At 41.4% G+C, this 23904-nt stretch overlaps 1 protein-coding gene across 11 annotated transcripts in view; it reads left to right on the plus strand.

Annotated features, from left to right (window-relative positions):
• The window catches only part of SLC8A1 (solute carrier family 8 member A1), a 345969-nt gene that overhangs the window by 297233 nt on the left and 24832 nt on the right, over positions 1 to 23904 (plus strand). For all 11 annotated transcript variants that reach the window (XM_049695818.1, XM_033419209.2, XM_033419206.2 and 8 more), the window contains one exon: positions 3398 to 3673. In XM_049695818.1, the coding sequence (XP_049551775.1) occupies positions 3398 to 3673 (276 nt within the window). The remainder of the gene's footprint in view (positions 1 to 3397; positions 3674 to 23904) is intronic.

Genomic DNA, 23904 nt, shown 5'->3' on the forward strand with positions numbered 1-23904 from the left:
GGACTGACAATTGCAGCTCTCACAGTGAGTTCCACCTGGAGCGCAAGTGGAGGGTAAAAGGGAAATGGGAAGAAAGGCGAAAGAAGTGAAGCTGAGAGTCAACTCCATTTCACCTGCCCTCACTAATCAAGGCCGTTTTGAGACTTGCAGGTCCTCCAAGTAGCTTAAACAATAAGATGTTGGCCCAAGTTGTTTTAGGGACTTGGAGTCAGCTGTGTCTAGTTGGAACGGAGCTGGTTAAGACTGGGTGGGACCGCTGACCCTCCTCTGGGCATGCGTGGATGCTAGCGCAGTGATATTTTGAACGTGCTTAGGTACGCCTGAGCAGAACCAAGGTTACCGCACGTTTTTCCAATCGCCTTTCCCCATGCTCCCCACACCCCAGACCACTCTGCTTCTTTATTGGTCATCCCATAAATACCCGGAACCCTCTGCTTTCATAGAGGGGGCTTTGAGGTTTGTTCTCCCGTCTCTTCACTTGGCTGCCTTGGGGAGAAACCCTCTCAGCGTTTTGGCTTGCTGTGCTTGGGGCGAAACGAACCTGGTTCAGTAACAGAAGGAAAAAAGAAGAAATGGAAGGAAACAAGAAAGGAGTAAGTAATAGCAACACTGAGTGGCTGTTCCTATATGTCAGTGCTATGCCGTAGGATGCTTCCAAAGGGGCTGTACTAATTTGCTAGGGTTGCCAGCAAAATACCCCAGACTGGGTAGCTTAAACAATAGAAGTGCGTTTTCTCAGTTCTGGAGGATAAAAGTCCAAGATCATGGTTTTGGCAGGTTCGGCTTCTCCCAAGGTCTCTTTCCTTGACTTGGGGGAAGGAAGGGCCACCTTCTTGCTGTGTCCTCACGTGGTCTTTCCTCCATGTGCATGTGTCCCTGCTATCTCTCTGTGTCCCAATTCCCCCTTATAAGGACACCAGTCAGATTGGATAAAGGGCCACCCTAACAGCCCCGTTTTCATTGAAGCATCTTTTTGAAGGCCCTATCTCCAAATACAGTCACACTCTTTGACTGGGGTTCAGGCTTCAACATGTGAATTTGGAGGAGATACAATTCAGTCCACAACATGTGCTTTTCCTTAAAAGCATCTTCTACTTTCAGGCACGGATGATATTAGAAATATGTAAGAACCCTACAGCGTGAGCACTGTAGGAAATGGTTGATTATAAACTGAGGCACACTGAAAGTTTTTAAGAGTTTATTTGAGCAAACGTGGATTCACCTCAGGCAGAATCAAACCAGAAGTGGTTAGGGGCACTCTGCCGTTAGGAGCTGGGAACAGCCTCTTACAGAGCAGACTCAGAAGTGAAGCAAGGAAGCTGAGTGGCTCTAGCTTAAGCAGTTGCCTTACTTAGGAGAGCCTAGGTGGGCTGTTTGTGAATGTTGGTTCCTCGGTTTCATTTTCTCAGATACAAATGTATTTATAGGAATTGACTCTGGCTGAGGTTTCGGCTTGCTCACATTCCGTTACTAAGGCGTTAGAGCCACTCCCGTCTAATGGCCTCCTTGGTCAATTACTTTAACGTGGTCAACTAGGCTCTTTCACTCTAGTGTGTCACTCACTTTTCCATCAGCTGACCTGAGTCAAGTCCTCTACCTAGTTCGTTTCCAAAGGTGATTCCATCCGTCTGCTGAGGGCTTCTTCCCGAGAGCTTATTGGAGACCTTCCAGAGCCTCAAAGATGAGGCTACTTTCTCTGCAGATCCCCAAAGTTTATGTGCATAATAATTCTGACCGTGCACTCACTGAAGAGCGAACCATTGCCTCTTCTTTCGTCCTGTAAGATGACAAGTTACAAATCCAGACACTCCTCGTATTTTGTGAGAGGCACTTTTCCCTCCAAGCTCCTTGGATTTAAGAGGGTTTCCCAGTTATGTGCTGCTCCAGAGGGCCTCACCAAGGAGTGTCTCATGAAGAGTACGCACGTTTGCCCCATGCTGGCAATCTAAGATTGGGCAGACAGCTGGGAAGTGTGACAGCCTCACCAGCTGCCGGCTGCATTGGTTGGAGGAAGTGGATCCCTGGTGACAAGGTTCGGGGAGGTGGTGTGGTGAAACAAAGTCTCAAGGAGAAGTTCTTTCCAAAATGGCTACAAAAGACGTAAATATATACTAGCCACCACTTCAAGAAGAGGTGACGTTCAGTAGCTCAATTTTAAAATATGTGAATGGGGATTGTATCACATTGTAAATGAAGTTTCTATTTTAGAATACTATTAATTTCCTGGCTCCTTTAAGTAGTAAGCTTTGTGAATTTACTTGGCAACATTGTTATATGTGTGTGTGTTATGTAATTAAGTAGTTACATGTGTGTATTATGTAATTAAGTAGTTACATAAAGTCAGTGGAAATTCATACATGCATGCACGTGCTGGAGATTAGACCAAACACTAAGGACACAAAAATGAACAAACTCCTGCCCTTGACAGGCTCATAGTCAAATGGAGAAGGAAAGTGAACAGGCACAATCTAGAGACTGGTCTCAAATTGAGCATGCGTGAGAATCACCTGGAAGCCTTGTTCAAACACCTCCCATCTTACCCCCACTCCCCGAGTTTCTGATGCAGCGGGGCCAGAAATTTGCATTTCTAAAAAATTCCCTTGTGCTCCTGCCGCTGTTCAGGGACCACAGTGATCCAGTGTTAGCAGTGTTGAGGGGGGGGCTATGGAAGCCCCAAGAAGTTCCCAGAAGGCTGGAGGGCAAGGGGCGGGAGGGTGGTGGTCAGGGGAAGTTTCACAAAGGCAGTGATTTTTTTTTTTTTTAAAGGATAAGGAGGGAGGGATTAGGATATGCCAAGCACGTTTAGTTCTAAATGACAAAAGTAGGAGAAAGTACATTACATACAGTTTTTTAGAAAATGCAAATAATTCCATTTGGCTGGGATGAAGTTTGAGTTTGAAGTAGTTGCAGGAGATGAAGCTGGAGGGCCCTGTTAGAACATGGTCCGATACAGGATCATATGGCCATGAATCCCCAGAGCTAGACTCCAAGCTGGAAGGAAAGAATCCTGGTAGGAGAACTGTCAGTCATCTTTCATTAAAGGAGGCTTTTTCCAAGCCTGGCACACGACTTTCCTGCCTTTGGGGAGAAATCCTTTTCATTTCCATGAAATGACAATACTCACGGGAGGTGACGTGGGAGTAGAAAGTATGTGTTGATTGCATATAACCGGAACTGGTTGGGGCTTAAGGTTTTGCTATTGATCCGTGAACCACAGCGAGGGGGCATATCAGTACCTTAATAATGATTTGGGTGATTATGATTGACTCTTGGAAAACCCAAAGCTTCACCCACCTCTCAAGGGAGGGCCAACAGGCCTAGGAAGGAGAAAGTGGGAGAGAGGAAAACCCTGATAGCACAGATTTTGATGAAATATTCTTCATTCCTTTCTCTCTAGGGGAAGATGATGACGATGATGAATGTGGGGAGGAGAAGCTGCCCTCCTGCTTCGATTACGTGATGCACTTTCTGACTGTGTTCTGGAAGGTTCTCTTCGCCTTCGTCCCCCCTACAGAATACTGGAATGGCTGGGCGTGTTTCATCGTCTCCATCCTCATGATTGGCATACTGACGGCTTTCATCGGAGACCTGGCTTCCCACTTCGGCTGCACCATCGGCCTGAAGGATTCGGTGACCGCGGTAGTGTTCGTCGCACTTGGAACGTCAGTGCCAGGTAATGAATACATCCCTGTGTGATTCCCCCAGGAGCGGAAGCCCATTTGCTTTCTTGACCCTTTTGTTCCTACAATTTCAAGTGCCGTGCTAACAAACCAGGCCTATGAAAGACAAAAGCCCAGAGCTGTGCATAATGTCACCGCCAGAACATCGTCATGGCATTTCTCAAGGTTAGAAAGCTGGTCAGTATCATCATGACAGGATTGCATTCCCAGAGGGCCTGCCTGCACGGAGAGAGCAGATTGATTTGATGGATAGATTGATAGGTCAGCTTCCCATTACAATTAGAACTTTCAAAAACACAACTACAGAATTATCTTCAAGAACAAAATTTCTGTCTTCTATGTCTTTAGTCAAGTTTGGATGAAGCGCGGTATTTGTTGGGTAACTAAGATAAATATTTAAGACCTGATGATTCTCTTGACCCAAACATTAATGGGAGTAAATAGAAAACAGACATGGATCAGAACGGGAAAAAGTTATCCTGAGCAAAATAAGCAGGCCAGGTGGACATCCCTTCATGCATTCCCGCTAAGCTGAATTTTTCTTCCAGCCTGCAACTGTAGCTCATTATGTGTACTCCCTCTTCTGAGTAAGATCTCGTCCTCCTGAACATAACATTGAGAGCAGTAATTTTCAAACTTTGATGGGCATCAGAATTACCTGGGAGTTTGTTTTTAAAAATGCAAATGCCTGAGACCCACAGCCAACCTATGGAGTCAGAAGGTCTAAAGAAGGGTCCAGAAATGTGTGTTCACCTCACAGGTGATTCTGATACACATCAGAGCTTATTGTAACTGAAGTTCTGGACCTACTTCCCGTCACTAGCTGACATCTTGACAGATGTGTAGTCTCAACTTAGAGCAACAAGACTTGCATCTCTGCCCACAGAAGGTCAATGACAAGGGTTGCAGTGGGCTTGGGAAAAGCCAGGAATTGAGGGGAAATACAGCCCTGCGGATGGTGCCGTTCCTCTCCCACTTTCCCACTTTGCCACAGCCTTAATGAAAATGCTGTGACTTCTACTAATGCTTGCCATAGTTGGCGACCTGGCTTTTGAGTCTGAAAGCAAGCACAGTTTAAACCATGTGTCTCTTGACTGAAATCACTGGCTGTTCTTCTCAGATATTCATTATCTCAGTGACTATGGGTAGATTACTTCTCTGAGCCTCGGTTTCTTCATTTATGAAATAGGGACAACCATATTAACTTGCAGGATCAGGGTAAGGATTGGAGAAAACGCCTATAAAATTATATAGCTAGGAAAGCATCTGGGACATGGAATTCAATAAAAGAGCAGCGCTTGTGATTATGGTGTTGAATGGCTAAGGAGGATCTGACGAGTATGAATTTGGACACCTCACCCCTTGAGAAACGAAGGATGGATGAAAGGTCCAGATATATCCTGGTGAGCCGTGGCACATGGTGTATTACAACTGATCGACTGTTCAGGAGTCCTGATCATGCTGGGCCCAGCACGGTTTTGGGGGTCCAGCTGAGTTAATGGAGGAGCTGAGGGATTTCGAGAGTGTTCTCCCTCCCCGCCTTAGTGAGCAGGGCTGTGCAGAGTCTTCCGGTTGACTGCTGATCAACTGGGGTTGATTGATCCCCCCTCAACCCCAGCGGTGTTCCAACAGGTCTATATTTGGTCTTTATTTTTAACTTTTTCCAAAAATGACCAGAAATGTAGCAAGCAAGAGGAAAAACTTACAGTATTCATATTAAGTTGCTTTGTTTAGAGAACAAGTATACAACCACAGGAACTAAGCATCATCGTTAGCCATGGCTCTATCAGAGGTTACTATAGGAAAATGACAGGGGGAGCCTTCTTGCCTTAAGGCTTAAATCACTATCAAGCGGTGCCCAAGTTAGTACACACTCTCGACCATGGGTTTAACGCTTGAGGAGAATGTGTGCAAATTATGGTAATGAAGGCAAACTTAGGTCTCACGATACTTATCCAAAATTAGCCTGCCTTTCTGAAAAGTCAGCAGTTGATCCTACCGAATGCATCTCTTGCTTTAAAAAGGATTTTAAAAATGTTTTCCCTACATGAAATCCTTGGGCCTGAAAATGTCTTGGGGTGTTTTTCTCTTTTTCTCAACTCGTCATACCAGTATCTCAAAGCGGGTTCCTTTTTCTATATACCAGTCTGCCAAAATGGCTCTGTATCTCTTGTATTAGTGAACTCTTTTGAACAGTATGGAAGCCGTATGATTAAATTCTTTTCTGTAACATGAAATGTGGATTACAGTGAACCTAGTGCTCGGAGTCATTTGTTCTGCCATTTAAAAACAGCTCAGAACCCAGGTAGGGGTATCAAGAGGTAAGAAAGCCTGTGGGATAATACAGCGAGTCATTAGTTGTCAAAATGGTTTCCCTACACTGCCGTAAATTCTTCCCATCGGGAAACAGATTTCTTCGCTCTGTTAGTGGGAGAATTCCTATAATTTGCTGCAGTATTAACTGTGTAGCATACTCCCCAAACAATATATTCACAGATAATCTCAGATGATCATATCTATATAAACCTCCCCCCGCCAAAAACGGCCAATTGTTCATTCAGCATCTTGTTCAATATTTCTGACTTTATTCTTCAACCCTGATGCTTCAGAGCATTGCTTTATTTTTTTTATTTTTTTACATCTTTATTGGAGTATAATTGCTTTACAATGGTGTGTTAGTTTCTGCTTTATAACAAAGTGAATCAGTTATACATATACATATGTTCCCATATCTCTTCCCTCTTGCGTCTCCCTCCCTCCCACCCTCCCTATCCCACCCCTCTAGGTGGTCACAAAGCACCGAGCTGATCTCCCTGTGCTATGCGGCTGCTTCGCACTAGCTATCTATTTTACGTTTGGTAGTGTATATATGTCCATGCCACTCTCTCACTTTGCCTCTTCAATAAGTGGTGCTGGGAAAACTGGACAGGTACATGTAAAAGTATGAGATTAGAACACTCCCTAACACCATACACAAAAGTAAGCTCAGAATGGATTAAAGACCTAAATGTAAGGCCAGAAACTATCAAACTCTTAGAGGAAAACATAGGTAGAACACTCTATGACATAAATCACAGCAAGATCCTTTTTGACCCACCTCCTAGAGAAATGGCAATAAAAACAAAAATAAACAAATGGGACCTAATGAAACTTCAAAGCTTTTGCACAGCAAAGGAAACCATAAACAAGAGCATTGCTTTATTATATCTCCTGACTTATCGGGGGGAAAAAAGGTGCTATTCTCAAGTGACGAAGTCCAGTTGCTATAGGCAGAAGAAAAAAGAGAACTAATTCTCTTCACTTACCCCTACCGTTCATCTGTATTGGTCCTGGGGCCCAGCTCTTTGTCTAGGCTGAAGTCTTGACAGTTTTCCTAAGGCAGAAGGGTTCCGGGCTAGTGTTCGGTAAACTGCTGCCTCCTGGAGGTGAGACTTAGATGCTTAGATTGTGATGGCCTTATGGTCATTGAAAACCTTCCCTATTAGTCCTCCTGCCTCAGGGCAGGATTCAATATCTATGTATCTCATTAATAGTATTTTTTTTTTTTTTTTACCATATTCAAAATCTTGGAAAAAAGAGCTTATGACTTTGCAGGTGAGACAGAGCTTCTTCATACCACCTGCTAGTGAAATGTTCATTATAACCTACTGGCAGAAAAGGACTCCTGACCACCCTCAGGTGTGCCTTATAAGACCTTAAAGACCCACAACTGTTAATAGAGGAACAGCCTCTTTGCCTGAATGGCCCTTCTACAGAGCCGCCTGTCTGGAGAAGAGAGGAACAGTCTCTTCCCACCTCTCAATGTTGGAGAGAGCCAGAGCCTGGTCCCCAGGCCTCCTCTTGGTCCATGCTCACCCCCTGGGCCATCATCCCAGTATCCAAGGCTTAAACACCATCGATATGCCAGTGAGTACCCAACGTAGATCCCCAGCCTCAACTTTTCCCTGCGTTCTAGATTCATATACCAACCGCCTTCCTACATCAATGCTGGATGTGTCATTCACAGCTCAGAATTACCATATCCAAATAGAACTGTTGGCTTCTACTGCCCAGCTGCCTTATCCTTCAACCAAACCTATTCTTCCCATATCTCACCTTTCTCAGGAAAACAGTATTATCTACCCAGGTGTTCCTGATTCCTTTTTCCTCCTCCCCAGTGAATCCATTCATAACTCCTGCAGATCTCTCCTCTACAGTATATCTTGATCAGACCCACTTAGCTGTCTCTACCACAGCCACGCTAGTCTGGGCAGCCGTCCTCTCTCATCTGATCCCTGCAGTAGCCCCCTGTCTGTCTCCATGCTTCTGCTAGAGATTGTTTTAAGATGTAACTCAGACCACATTTCTCCTTACAGTTTTCCAAGGCTTCCTCTTTCACTTAGGATAAACTTCAAAAGCATAAATCTGGCTTACAAAGACCGACTGATTTGGCCCCTTCCTGTGTTTCTGTTCTGTTTACCTCCTTGCCCACTGCTCTTCAGCCCCACTGGCCTTTTTCTTGTCCTTCATGCACCAAGTCCATTCCTTCCTCAGGGTTGTGCTAGCTGTCCAAAGTGCTCTTCCCCTTCATGTGCACAAGACTGGCTCTTTGTCTTCAATTATATCTCATCTTAAATGTCACCTATTCAAAGAGACCTTCCCTAACCACACAATGCAAAGCGGTCACCCAGTTTTCCTGTATTATATCACCCTATTTATAACTTTGTGGATTTGTTGGTTTATTTCTTTTGGAGCGTTATTATTGGCCAGCCCTCCTCACTGAAATGTAAGCTTCATGGGAGCAGAAACCTTGCCCTTTTCCACTGTTATATCCCTGGCCCCCAGAATGATGCCTAGCTAACACATAAGTAATGCAATTATGTTTGTGCATGTGTTTGTGTATGTGTATATTATAAATTAATGGACAATCATTTACACATGAGTATGAATTGGTTTGTCAGATTGCTTTCTTCCTAACACCTTGTAGATTCAGCTAAGAATTAAAGTTAGAATCAAGGGAGATGAACAGCTATTTCTATAGTGTAGCTTATTTTTGACGAGTAGAATATACCTGAGTAGGTTACTGTAGTAAGAAGGGTCAAAACTAAACTTCAGAGCACTAAGAGTCTCAGAGCAGAAACATTTTTTTCTCATTCATAGTTGTGTCTATGGTGGGAACTGAGGAGGAAGATAGTGTTTTCTCTCTTCATTCTTTTCTCTCCTATAATCTCTGCTTCCAAGACCCAGAACTCAGTCCAGTACTGTTAAAACTTTAGGTATTCTTGGGGGCTTCCTTGGTGGCGCAGTGGTTGAGAGTCCGCCTGCTGATGCAGGGGCCGTGGGTTCATGCCCTGGTCCGGGAGGATCCCACATGCCGCGGAGCGGCTGGGCCCGTGAGCCATGGCCGCTGAGCCTGCGCGTCCGGAGCCCAAAAAACTTTAGGTATTCTCTATGAAGTGCTAAATAGGCATTTTGCAGTAGCCAGTCATAGGTTCATAACCATGTTATTATCACATTGCTTCTCTGGAAAAAAAGGCTCAAAATTCAAGAGAAAAAAAAGTGTAAGAAGGAACACTTGTAGCCCAGCCTTTTCTGTAGCAGGGACCACCTGTAATTGACATTCTTTTAGCCCATAGTCATTTACTTGAGTAAAACTTGTGTGTATTAAGACAAGCTTCTACGTCATATTCCAAATATGGATTTTTTTTCTTTCATCTCTTGCTCCTTTTCAATCATATCAAATAGAAGTAAGTATTCCTCCTGAATGACAGAGGAAACTCCGAGATGTTGATGAGTTGGGAATAGTTGGACCTAAGTCCTGCCTTGGTCCTTCTCCATACATCTTGGTTGGGCTTGTGCCTGAAGCTCGCCTACCGCCCACTTTATCTTCCCTTTACTGGTTGTTTACTCTTGGGACCAGAACAGTTTAAAACTTGGGTATCCTAGGCCGTCCCTTAACCATTGGCATTGTCAGACTTCCGTTTGCTTGCAGTGTTTCGAATATGCTTTGAGTTCTGTCAAGTAGGAATTATTTCGCCCTAGATTTTAAGGCATGGAGGAGTAGGAAATAGACAACTTTAGGGGGGTTCCCTATTTTGTATATGGAATCTCTTTAAAAAATCTTTCTTTAGAGAAATTGTATGTCATTTTTAAGTTACCACTTCCAGACTCCTATATACAATAGGAAATACATGCTATAAAACGGCCATACTAGCTGTTCACTTTGTTCTCTGATTGCAGTGTTGGTGAATTGCACCAAGAGGGTGTAGAAACGAACTTTAGAACTGAATTCGGGAAAGAGAACTTCTAACCATTATTCACTGTGTTGCTGGAATTAATTTCTTGACCCAGCCTTGCTTTTCTTGCCTACAAAATAGCCATAATAACCCATGGCAATTTAAAGAGTTGGTGAGATTTAAGTAATACAGATTTCAGAGCACTTTGTAAACTGTAAGTTGGTATAAAATGCAAGAAATAATTATCATTATTTACATGAGATCAACTCTCAAAATGCCAAAAAAGGAATAGAAACCGTCAGAAAATGAGAATGAAAAGTTTTATGACCAGAGAAGGAAATTCTTTTAATTTATTACGTAGCTCCAACTGTGTGCTAGGCATAAATACCATTTGTACATTATACATTATTTATTATCTTGTTTAGGTTATATCATTAAGTTATTTGAAGTGACTTTCCCTCCTCCCAAGGTTTTTTGGTCCCTTAGACCCATCTCCTGAAAATGAGATTTTTCTATCTGTTTGGCACTGTGCTAGAAAATATATTTGTTTTTGTAACAACATATTAGCAATTGATTCCTTTTTTTCAGTTTTCAATTTCCTGACTTCTAACACCTCTGAAAACGAAGATAGTCTAGAGTATGCTTAAGTAACATTTACTTACAACTTATGTCCTGCTGCTTCATCTCTAAGTGGATCCTGAAGTGATTTACATGGTTGCCCAGGTTGTATGCTACAATCTCAAGAGCTCAGCATCATCTAAATGATGCCCTGGAGCTGTACGGGGTACCACATCCATGGATGTATATAGTGGTGGCCCTGTGTAAAGGCTACTTAACAGCATATAGGAGAGTGAGCACCAGTACATGAGAAAATTAAGGCTTATAGAGAAATGATTTGACCATATTTCATCCAAGTTTATATTAGTGGTAAATGGTGGAATCCATATTATCTCTTTCTTATAATCTGTTATTTAACCGCTCTATCATTCTACCTGGGATTTAGTTTCAAAGTAAGCATTTCATATACTCTTTCCCATATAGGTTACAATTTGGGGGAAATCCCTCATTTCCCTTTTTGCCTTAATTTTAGTATTTTCCATTTTTAAAGCATGCAACAATGGATTATACTCAAGCTCCTTGAGGTCTGACACTATCATTATTCCCTTTGGCATCGAACACCTCATGGAGTCCATGCTTCAAAAAACTTCAGAAATGAATAAAGACCTAATCTTCTACCCATAGATTCTTAGTGTTTCAATTTTTATATGTAGGAAATACTAAGATGACTGGAAACTCTTAAACATGTTCAACTCTGACCTAGCTGGTGAAAAATAGCATGCCAAGATAACCTTCATCAGCACAGCCATGGGCTGCTAAGCGAAACCACACGGGAGGTTAGGTCATTCCAGGTCTAGACCAAAGCTGCCTGTGATATGTGGCTGCCCAGGCACTGGGGTCAGTGGGGCCCAGGAAGGGTGTATTGGGGATGCTCTCTCAGCAGTCACGTTCTGCAAAGACTTAAGGGCAGCTTAGGAAATCAAGTTCCAGTGTTCTAGCAGAAGCAGAAGCCCAGGGGGCAGGATCGCTAGAGGTTACCGTCCAAAGCATCTAGCCACATACGCACTCAGCCTGCCCCTGAGCTAACCAAAGAGATGGGGTCATAAGGCAACACAGCAGCACCCCACCCAGAACAAAACTCTTCTCAGGGGATATTGTACCCAGTCACTCTGAATTCCCGCAGTCATCTGAGCTACCTTGGAGATGGAATCAGACTGATTGAATCACTTCCTCTCCATTCTACTTCAAACAGATGCGGTGTTCTCGTTGCTGGACTCACAGGTTAACTGGTTAACAGTCTCAATCTCAGAAAAATTATGCAGAATCTTCTCTAGTGCCATGTTAGTGAACATGCACCAACAGAGTATAAAAGAACATGAATTCTAGATTCGGATAGACCTGAGTTCAAACCCACCCTCCCCCACTTATTAGAGGCAAATTGCTTAATTTCTCTCAGCCTTAGTTTCTTAACCTGGATAATGGGCACATGAAAATCCACCTCAGAGTTGAGACTATATGAGAATGCCTTTATAAAGTATCCAGTGCAAGGCCCTACATATAGTGGACCTGGTAAAAAATGTTAGACCTCTTTCCCCTTCTCCTTGAACGTACTGATAAATGGGTTTAGGCTTCCCACGGTATTTTTAGCTCTGCTATATTGCAGCCGTTGAAGAAACAGAAAGTCAAGAACATTCTCAGGCTATTTTTATTATTATCCTATGTTAAGAATTCTGATGAGGTGAACATCCCCAAATGTGTTCCTGTCTCCTGCCGTGCCTCTGACTCTCTGTGAGCTTTAACCCCTGAGCACTGGCATTTCAACTCTGCGCAAGTTGAAGAGGAAGTGTCACTGCTCCCGTGTGTATACATGTTAAACTGGAGGATTAACATTTCACATCATCTTAAATGGGAATGAAAACAGAATTACTTTACTCTGAGCCAAGATTTCCCACTGGCTATGGTGTCAGTTCTCCCAAGAGGACCCTAAAGGGCAGGTATATTTTGTTTTCAAATGCTGTAATACACAGTCAGTTTCTTTGCCACCAGGAAAGGTCAGAACTGCTGCAAACGGGCCCTCTGATCTGTAGTCAGGCCAGGAGGCAAAGCCACCCAGGGACACAGCCAGAGGAGCAGCCCTGGGCCACCCCAGTCACTCAAATGTCTTTTCATGGAAACTTATCTTAACCTCACACCAGTGAGGAGCTGTTGGGGGGTGAAACACCCTGTACTTTCTAGCGCACTTTCCCACGAATGGGTGATGTCATTAAAATTGAAGGGATCCTACGTAAGCAAAACTTTACAAGGACAGAGCGAAATGAAGGAAAGCCAGACACCAGATTTCACAACATTTGCTCCATAAATGGCACCAGAAACGCCTATTATCCTCAACTAAAAATAGACTGTATGCAGCAAGCCCAAAAGCATTTAGTAAAAGCCAGCCTGGAAAAGACCCATTTCAAAATTGTATTTGCATCCTTTATTCCTTCTGCAAAACTTAAACTCTACAAAAGAAGAGTTTGTATTCAATCCTGTTAAGTTTTTTTCATTGTCAGTTACAACCCCTCTTTTTCTCAAAGGGCAGCGCTGCATGGGCACCTGGCCTTGAGCACAAGGCTGGGGAGGAGCCAAGGTGATAACAAGGTTGTCATCTAGCAGGAGGTGGTCCGGGGAGCAGGGGTACTCAGCGTGTGTCACGCCTTATCTGAAGCTTTGCAGGTTTAGGATTAGTGTCCCAACCGCATGCCAGCCACCTTCACTGTCTCGTAACAGTCACGGTGTGAAGGAAGGGGAGTTAAAAATATGTCATCCTACTCTTAACTGGGCCTTTTTATAAACTCTAGGTCAGCCAAAGCAAGGACACCTGGCAGAAACATCATGCTGTTCAGGGGCGCGCGCGCGTGTGTGTGTGTGTGTGTTTTGTGTTTAGAGACGTGGGATTATGGATGTGCGTCGTAAACAAATGTAAGCTTCCTCTTTTCTCTCTCAAGGTGTATTCCAAAGGGAGCAAGCGTCAAGTGTAGGGAGAGCATGTTAGGTGTTTTCCTTCCTGTGGATTAACAAGTGTGGGTCTTTACTGAGTGACCGATAAACAACGTACAGGTGATGACTTTCCTTTCTCCCTTTGCACATTTGAAAATAAGATAATGAAAATGACAGTTTTCAAGGGCCACTGTTTTTTTTTTTCTTTTAAATTCAAGCCCCAGCCTGCATTTTTAAGCAACTTTATTGAGACATAATTTATATACCATAAAATTCACCCATTTGAAGTATACAATTCAGTGATTTTTTTTTTTTTTTTAGTAAATTTACTGTGTTGTGCAACCGTTACAACCTGATCCAGGTTTAGAATGTTTCATAACCCCAGGAAGACCCCTCATGGCCATACATAGGTAATCGCTGTTTCTATCTCCAGCCCCAGATAACCGCTAATATACTTTTTGACTTGACAGATTTGTCTGTTCTCAATATTTAAGAGGACCGATTTTAATGCCGAAATGTCATGGATTCTCTATGTGATAGTAATTATACTTGTTCTACATGATGTTAGGGATTTACCATGGATTCTGTAAGATTTAAACATTTTTATTTCATCACAAAATCCCTACAGACGTTTACGGTCTACGTGTGTGAGACGTTTTTCATCTTCATTGTTTTGTGCATATATGGATTTGCTCACCTTTTAAAACAGTCCCATTACCCTCCCGCCAGCAGTAACCTTGGCTCATATATTAGGGATTGCTGGGAGAAAATATCACACAGTGGTACTTAGAATGAGCACTATGAATCTTGGGGTAACACCTCGTTTAATACAAAATAAAAACTTTAAAAGTCCTTTAGTTAGTTTATCATAACACAGTACTAAGGAGGCAAGCTTCAGCTGCTTATTCTCATCCACGGCCCCTGTGTATCACCGTGTTGGCCTTTGGATCAGTACAAATCCATGGAAACCATTAGGAACAGAGACCAAGGCCTATAGAACAGAGGCATGTGCCAGGACCCCGCCCCCCCCCCAAGAACGATACATTGTTACTAAACTTAAAAAACTGTGGGCTATAAAAAAGCATAATTTAATTTCCATGTCATGCGTACTGCACGAGCAACAAAACAAATTTAAGGTGCCTTGGTATTTTTAGAAAAGGCAAATGAGATGCTAACTCAATTTACAAGGCGAATCTTACATGCGACTGGAGAAGAATTTTAGTATCTGTTGGGGATGGTGTGTATTCTGGCTCTGAAATCACGGTGCTTGGCATTTATGCACGATGCCAGCTGGAACGCCATTGTTGCCCCTCAGCACACAGACTTTGCATCCTGCCTCTCCGCAGGAAGGAAGCACGAGCTATGCATGACTGTTTATACTCTGCTTTATTCCAGAAAAGGATTTAAATCAATAAAATGCTTTATATGGTTCAGCCACATTTTCTGGCACATGATCCAGAAATGCCAATTCTATTCGTGACCATTTTTGATAACCTCTGTTTAGCTCAGCACCTATAAATCCAGTATTTTGTGTACCAGGAGAAAAGAGCTTATATTGGTTCAGTTATTTACAATCAGGAAATTATGTGGTGTTTTCTCTCCCCTCTCCCCTCCCCTGCCCTCTGGAGCCCAGGGGGATTTTTGACATGGTCCTCCATAAATTTCAAGCTATTATTAGGTTACCTCTGTAAAAAGAAACAAAAAAAAAAAACAAAAAAACCCCACATGTGTTGAGATAACAAGCAGGGCTTGCTGTGGTCCCAAACTAAAATGATCCCCACTGGGGTCCACAAATGGGCCCAGGAGAGGACTAATTACACCTTTTCATTCCTGACTTACAGTTGCAAAAGAAAAATAATCATAATTGTGCCCAAGGATTGTGAAAATGTCCTGCTCTGAAGGATTCTAGGTATGGACGGTGATGCCTCAGATGGCTGAAACATGGCAAAGCAAAGCCCCTAAACTAACCCATTTGTCAAATGAGAGGCCGGCTGTTCAGAGGGCGTCGGCTCTCAGTGTGAGGCTGCATTAGGAGTGGTTCCAGGTACTGCCTGCCCTTTCTTCTGAGCTTCTGGAGTTTCACATTTCGGGAGAAAGGGGGCAAACCACATACAAGAACCTGACGTCAGTAACTTCTGCTATACCAAGTGTTCTTGTCCTAAGAGTAAGAATTAAACCTGATCTTCTACAACTTCTACACCTGAGCTGAGTCTATGGGGGGACATTAATGACTAGTAATATTCAAAATTAAAAAGCTCTTCTGACAGATGATACCGACAGCTAATGAGGAACCCCCAAACTGACTCCCTGAGGCAACGTGGCATCTTTGATCCTCAAATATTTAAGCAGTCTTCCCTCTTCACCAGTCACTAGGCATGGAAATTTTAAAAAATGAAAACAAAGGGAGCAATATGATACAGTGGCAAAGCACAGGCTTCTGAGCCATTCTGCCTTCGTTTTCATTTATTTATTTTACAGATATTTAGTGAGCACACACTAAGTGCTAGGCCCTGTTCTACACGGTGGAGTTAGAGGGAAATAGAAGACAGATATTTAATCCCATGAAGCCAGATACTTAACAAAACTATGATAAAATTCAGATAGCAGTGAGGATGAATATTATTAAGAAAACAAAACAGGATCGTGGAATCGAGTGTGTGTGGGGATGGTATTTTAATAGGGTGGTATGACTCCTTATAGCACTGATGGTTGGCAAGTCACCTAATCACTGAAGCCTTTGGTGTTCCCTTTGCAGACTTACCCAGACAGTTCTAGTCTTAGAAACTATGAAAAAGTATTGCATTCCTTGGACCCCCCACTTCAAATAATGCCTTTGAGTTACCTGGTGTTTTCCGTCTCTCTCTGGTAGCTAGTACTCTTGTCACTCTCACGCCATCTGTTCTGACCAGATAGGATTTCAGTGCCTTGAGTGTTTCTTCCCAACACCCTTTCTCCTCCCATCTAAATATTCTGGGTGATTGTTACCAACCAGGATTCTTGGCCCCCTTAATCAATAGAAATCGATCAGAGACCAGAAAAGAAATTCAGGCAAGGCTTTATTTGGGCCCCTGCTGCAGCAGCGGGGAGCAAAAGCAAGTAACAGGTTCCCTTGCTTGCCCACTCGCCAAGGGAGGGCAAGTTTATTCCTTATACGGGGTGAGGCTAGGGGGGTGTCTAGTGGTCGGGCCAGAGGGCTGGCTTAGGTGTTCTGCCCACCCCTTTAGTGGTGTTGTGTGCAGGGGGCAGGCACAGTACCCTGCTTTTGCTCCGGGCTCTTCAGAAGTGGCACTTGAGTTTTCTTGGTCTTTTTGTATCTTTTTGTCCATAATTTGCGTCAATTGCACATGCATGCAGTTATTTTTAATCCCTTCTAGTTTCTTTGTATTTTGTTGCTTGAGGAGACGATTGTCCAGGTGCAAGCACTCCAGTAAAGGGTCCCAGCCTGCCTCATTATAGCTTCAGAATATGCAACAAATGATTCACACCAAGGTATTAATGATTTCATGAGGGCAGAGCCTTTGCACTGAACACAGAACAGTAACTACATTTGCATAGCTTCATTGTTCAGAAAGTACATTTGTGTAATTATCTCTTTGATATCCGCAGCAGCCTTGGGAGTTAGGCAATCTAGATGTGTTAGGTTCAGAGCATGGGGTAATATGTGGTGAGAACAGGATATGATAAAGGATCCTAGAAACGAGACTGCAGCGTGAAGACCTGGGCAACAGGCATCACTGAATGTGGGTCCTAGGCTCACCCTCTGCACTCACAGCCCATCCACCCTAGGGAGCTTCAGTTTCCCTACCTGAAAAAATGGGGCTGATTGTACTGTTCCCAGCCACCCCCCACCCCAGAATTGTCAGGAAGAACAAATAGTATAACATCTGTGGAAGTGCTTTAAAAATTGTAAGATGTTGTAAAACTAAGAGCTATTTATCAAAAAACATGTATTAAATACTAAGCTGTGTTGGTACCTGGGAGAGAGACAAGGACAAAACATGACAGGAGAGCTCAGACTCATCACATATTCACAGCAGCTTAGAGAGAGCCCTACCCCTTATTCTCTGGTCTTTGCATAACAAATAACATCTCTAGTAAGAGCCCAGGTACAAATGATAAAAGACTTGGGACATCCCCTCCCAGACATGCCAAGGGCACAAATCCCTTATCAAGTTTGTAAAAAGTATTTGTCAGGTCCAGTGAATATGCAAAGCAATTTTGTGAGTTGAAGTCAATAAAATCAACTCTTAGTAAATAAAATGTGTTGCTGTAATACAAAATTAAACGAGGACTTTGGCCTCGCTCTACAGTCCTTCATTGCTTGACAGGAGGGGTTGGAAGGAAACCAAGAGAGACATATCTCTTCCCTTCACAGCCGGCCTTGGGAATATTTTATAGTGGGTGAAATTTGTTTTTTAGAGTTTTTGTTCTACTTTATGGCCTGTCCTGGGTACCTTCATGTCTCTGAGCTCTAGGCCAGCACCTAATGGCCAGGAAATATCCTCTTCATCTCTTCCACTCCCCCTCTGCACCCTGTGAAATGTACCTGCTTTGTGTATAGTTTGTATGATGCCTTCCTTCCATCTAAGGATTTGACTGCCATATACATGACTACTGAAAGAACCAGAAAAGGCTAAAAATCAACCCTCCATCCCTTCCCAGACAGACCCCATTATTTAGATGAGACTAAATACATTCTTTGTAAGTATAATAGGAAATATTAATAAGCACAGAAATACAATCCCAACAATCATTTGCATTCTTTTTTTTTTTTTGCGGTACGCGGGCCTCTCACTGTTGTGGCCTCTCCCGTTGCAGAGCACAGGCTCCGGACGCGCAGGCCCAGCGGCCATGGCTCACGGGCCCAGCCGCTCTGCGGCACGTGGGATCTTCCCGGACCAGGGCATGAACCTGTGTCCCCTGCATCGGCAGGCGGACTGTCAACCACTGCGCCACCAGGGAAGCCCAATCATTTGCATTCTTGTATCTATCTTTCAAATTTTATTTTATATAGTATATTACCTTTTTCATTTGTCATTTTAGAGTATCCAAACAACCAAAGAATCTGAAATTAGATTTCGGCACACAGGGAAATTATTTTACCGTACATGCTGTTCCCCTCTTGAAGGGGCCAGGGGTGTATGTGGTAAGAGTGGGACCAAAGACCATCTTGACTGAGGTTTTGCTATTCCTTTCTCAGTTAAATAACTGTATTGAATGAAGGTGATCTCTCAGTTGTCAGAAGCTTCCTTTCAAGGCCGTGTCCTTTTTTTTCTTTATATCACAAAACGGGGTGCATGTTTGCCAAATTCGGTAGGGACAGTGAGCAAACGGAAGAAAACAGAAACTATTCATAACCTTGCCCCCTAGAGATAAACACTGTTAACATTGTAATGAATATTTATACATATGAACTGTACGCACTGAACTTTACATTGTTTTATGTTTTTTCTCATGACAATAAATTGTCATTTAATTTTTTTATTGAATACCTCTTACAAGCATAACTGATATATTTAATTGAAATATTATGTGTTAGGCATGAGAGAAAGTCTCTAAAGCCAGTTTGGACCTTCGTGTCTAGGTCTCCATATGGCCAATGATTAGGACAAACATCTCTTCACAAATATTTGACAGGATGCCATATTGTCTTATGGGTTATAATATCTATTGATTCAATGATTTCATGCTTAAGGCCTTTTTACCCAGTCATTTGTTAAAAATCAACCATGTGCCAGATATTATACCAAGTACTGAACATATGGAGAATAAAAGCAGCCTCTGCTCTAATGAACTTGCACTTCAGTGAGGTAAATGAAGGTGTACCACAAAGTAGGAAATGACATAGCTTAGGATATATGCTGCAGTGGCTCAGAAAAGGTAGCTCTTGTTTCCACTGGGTGTCTGGGAAGGTCTGTGGAGAGCTGGACTTTGACTTAGGCCCTGAAGGATGAGTAGAACTTGGACATGTGAGATTGGGTATGAGAAAGTGAATGAAATGTAAATTATTGAGGCAGAGAGTATGGGATGAAACGGAGCACTAAATGGTTTGGTGTGTTTAGACAGAGAGTTCATGGAAGATTAAGAACACAAATGTGTGTAAGTTTGTTTCCATCATTTTTTAGTAATCTTATTTCAGTTTCTTTTAATCTTATCCATTTGTTTTATTCTTCATTGACGTATAACTTATTTACAATATTATATTAATTTCAGGTATACAGCATAGTTACTCAGTATTTTTACAGGTTATATTCTGTTAAAAGTTATTACAAGATAATGGCTGTAATTCCCTGTGCTATATGATATATTTTTTTATTTTATACATAGTAGTTTGTGTCTCTTAATACCATATCCCTAATTTGCCCCTTCCTCTTTTCCTCTCCCCATTGGTAACCACTGGTTTGTTTTCTGTACCTGTTTCTATTTTGCATATACATTTATTTGTATTATTTTTTAGAGTCCACACATAGAAATGATGTCATACAGTATTTGTCTTTCTCTAACTTACTTCACTAAGCATAATATCCTCTAGATTCATCCACGTTACTGCACTTGGCAGAATTTCATTCTTTTCTATGGCTAATATCCCATTGTGTGTGTGTGTGTGTGTGTGTGTGTATATATATATATATACACATACATATTATATATATACATATATACATGTGTATATATATATATGTATATATATATACCATTTTCTTAATCCAGTCATCTGTTGATGGGCACTTGGGTTGCTTCTATGTCTTGGCTACTGTAAATAGTGCTGCTATGAACATTGGGGTACATGTATCTTTTTGAATTGATTCTTTTGTTTTCTTCGGATATATACCCAGGAGTAGAATTGATGGATCATGTGGTAGTTCTATTTTTAGTTTTTTAAGGAACCTCCATACTGTTTCCCATAGCAGCTGCATGCATTTACATTCCCACCAACAGTGTATTAGGGTTCCCTTTTCTCCATATCCTCTCCAACTTTTTGTAATTTGTAGACTTTTTAATGGTAGCCATTCTGCTAGGTTTGAGGTGATAGCTCATTGTTGTTTTGATTTGCCTTTCTCTATTAATTAGTGATGTTGAGCATCTTTTCATGTGTCTGTTAGCCTCCTGTGTGTCTTCTTTGGAAAATATGTCTATTCAGTTCTTCTGCCCATTTTTTGATTTTTTTTTTTTTTTTTTTTTTTTTTTTTTTGCGGTACGTGGGCCTCTCACTGCTGTGGCCTTTCCCATTGCGGAGCACAGGCTCCGGACGCGCAGGCCCAGCAGACATGGCTCACGGGCCCAGCCGCTCCACGGCATGTGGGATCTTCCCGGACTGAGGCACGAACCTGTGTCCCCTGCATCGGCAGGCGGACTCTCAACCACTGCGCCACCAGGGAAGCCCTGATTGTTTTTTTTTTATATTGAGTTGTATCAGCAATCTGTATTTTGGATATTGACCCCTTGTCGGTCATATCATTGGCAAATATTTTCTCCAGCTAATTCCATAGGTTGTCTCTTCATGTTGTTGATTGCTTCCTTTGCTGTGCAAAAGGTTTTAAGTTTTGTGTACTTTTGCTTTTATTTCCTTTGCCTTGGGAGACAGATCCAAAAAAAGTTGCTACAATTAATGTCAAAATAGTGTTCTGCCTATGTTTTATTATAGGAGTTTTATGTTTTCAGGTCTTACATTTAGGTCTTTAATCCATTTGAGTTTATTTTTGTACATGGTGTAAGGAAATGTGCTAATCTCATTCTTTTACGTGTAGCTGTCCAGTTAACCCAGCACCACTTGTTGAAGAGACTGTCTTTTTTCCATTGTACATTCTTGCCTCCTTTTTCATAGATTAATTGACCATAGGTGCATGGGTTTATTTCTGGGCTCTCTGTTCCATTGATCTATGTGTATGTTTTGGTGCCAGTACCATGCTGTTTTGATTACTCTAGCTTTGTAATATAGTCTGGGGTCTGGGCACATGATAGCTCCAGCTTTGTTCTTTTTTCTCAAGATTGCTTGGACAGGTCAGGGTCTTTAGTGGATCCATGTGAATTTTAGGATTATTTGTTCTAGTTCTGTGAAAAATGTCATGGGTATTTTGATAGTGATTACATTAAATCTGTAGATTGCTTTGGGTAATTATGGCATTTTAACAATATTAATTCTTCCAATCCAAGAACATGGGAGATCTTTTCATTTCTTTGTATCATCTTCAGTTTCCTTCATCAGTGTTTTATAGTTTTCAGAGCATAGGCCTTTCACCTCTTTGGTGAAGTTTATCCTAGGTATTTTATTCTTTTTGATGCAATTTTAAACAGGATTTTTTTTTTTTTACTTTCTCTTTCTGTTAGTTCATTATTAGTATATAGAAAAGCAACAGATTTCTGTATATTAATTTTGAATTCTTCAACTTTGCTGAATTCATTTACTAAATCTAATAGGTTTGGGGTGGAGACTTCAGTGTTTTCTATATAAAGAATCATGTCATCTGCAAATAGTGACAGTTTTACTTCTTTTCTTCCAATTTGGGTGCCTTTTATTCCTTTTTGTCTGATTGCTGTGGCTAGGACTTTTGAATACTGTGTTAAACAGAAGTGATGAGAGTGGGCATCCTTGTCTTGTTCCTTAATTTAGAGGGAAGGCTTTCAGGTTTTCACTGTTGAGTATGATGTTTGGTGTGGGTTTGTCATAAATGGCCCTTATGTTGAGAGATGAGTGTAGACCAACTTTGATGAGAGTTTTTATCATAAATGGATGTTATATTTTGTCAAATGGGCTTTTGGCATCTATTGAGATGATCATGTGATATTTATCCTTCCTTTTGTTAATGTTGCATATCTGCAAATGGTGAACCATGCTTGTTTTACTGGAATAAATCCAACTTGATCATGATGTATGATTCTTTTTATGTATTGTTGGATCCAGCTTGCTAATATTTTGTTGATTTTTTCATCTATATTCATCAAAGATATTGTCCTGTAATTTTCTTTTTTGTAGTGTCTTTGTCTAGTTTTGATATCAGGGTAATGGTGGGCTCATAGAATGGATTTGAGAGTGTTTTTTCCTCTTCAGTTTTTTGGAATAATTTGAGAAGTATTAGTTCTTTTTTATATGTTTGGTAGAATTCCCCAGTGAAGCCATCTGGTCCTGGACTTTTGTTTCCTGGGAGTTTTCTTTATTAAAAATTCAATTTCACTAGTAGTAATCAGTCTGTTCAAATTATGTGTTTCTTCTTGATTCAGTCTTGGCAAGTTGTATATGTCTAGAAATTTGTCCATTTCTTCTAGGTTGTTCAGTTTGTTGGCATATAACTTTTCATAGTATTCTCTTATGATTTTTTTGTATCTATGTGGTATCAGTTTTTTAAATTTTTATTGGAGTATAGTTGATTTACAATGTTGTGTTAGTTTCAGGTGTACAGCAAAGTGAATCAGTTATACATATATCCACTCTTTTTTAGATTATTTTCCCATATAGGCCATTACAGAGTATTGAGTAGAATTCCCTGTGCTGTACAATAGGTCTTTATTATCTGTTTTGTATATAGTAATGTATATATGTCAATCCCAATCTCCCAATTTATCCCTCCCCCCCCCCTTATGTGGTTCAGTTGTTATTTCTCCTCTTTCCTTTCTTGTTTTGTTTATTTGGCTCCTCTTTCTTTTATTCCTGGTGAACCTTTCTAAAGGTTTATCAATTTTATCATTTCAAAAAACCAGCTCTTGGTTTTATTGATCTTTTCTATTTTTTTATCTCTATTTTATTTTTTCTCTGATATTTATTATTTCCTTCCTCTGCTGACCTTGGGCTTTTATTGTTCTTTTTCTAATTCCTTCAGGTGGTAGCTTAGGTTGAGATTTTTCTTGTTTCTTAAGGAAGGCCTGTATTGCTGTAAACTACCCTCTTGGAACTGCTTTTGCTGCATTCCCATAGATTATGGAATATTGTAATTCCAATTTCCTCTTTGATTTCTTCATTGATCCATTCGTTTTTAGTAGCATGTTGCTTAGTCTCCATGTGTTTGCTAGTTTCCCATTTTTTTTCTTCCTGTTGTTGATTTCTAGTTTCATTCCATTGAGGTAAGGAAAAAAAAAAGCTTGAGATAATTTGTTCTCTTAAACTTCTTGAGATTTGTTTTGTGGCCTAGCACAAATCTTGAGATTTGTTTTGTGGCTGGAGAAAAATCCATGTGCACTTGAAAAGAATGTGTATTCTACTTTTTCGGATATTGTGTACTGTATATATCTGCTAAGTCCAACTGGTCTGTTGTGTCACTTATGACTGCTTCTGCCTTATTGATTTTTTTTGTCTGCGTGATCTCTCCATTAAGTGGGGTGTTAAAACCCCCAACTATTATTGTATTGTTATCAATGTCTCCCTTTATGTCTGTTAGCATTTGCTTTATATATTTAGGTGTTCCTGTATCTGGTGCATATATGTTAACAAGTATAAGATTCTATTTTTGTATTGATCCTTTTATCATTATATAATGCCT

Source organism: Orcinus orca, chromosome 13 (assembly GCF_937001465.1).
Source record: "Orcinus orca chromosome 13, mOrcOrc1.1, whole genome shotgun sequence".
In the NCBI taxonomy this organism is placed as follows: Eukaryota; Metazoa; Chordata; class Mammalia; order Artiodactyla; family Delphinidae; genus Orcinus; species Orcinus orca.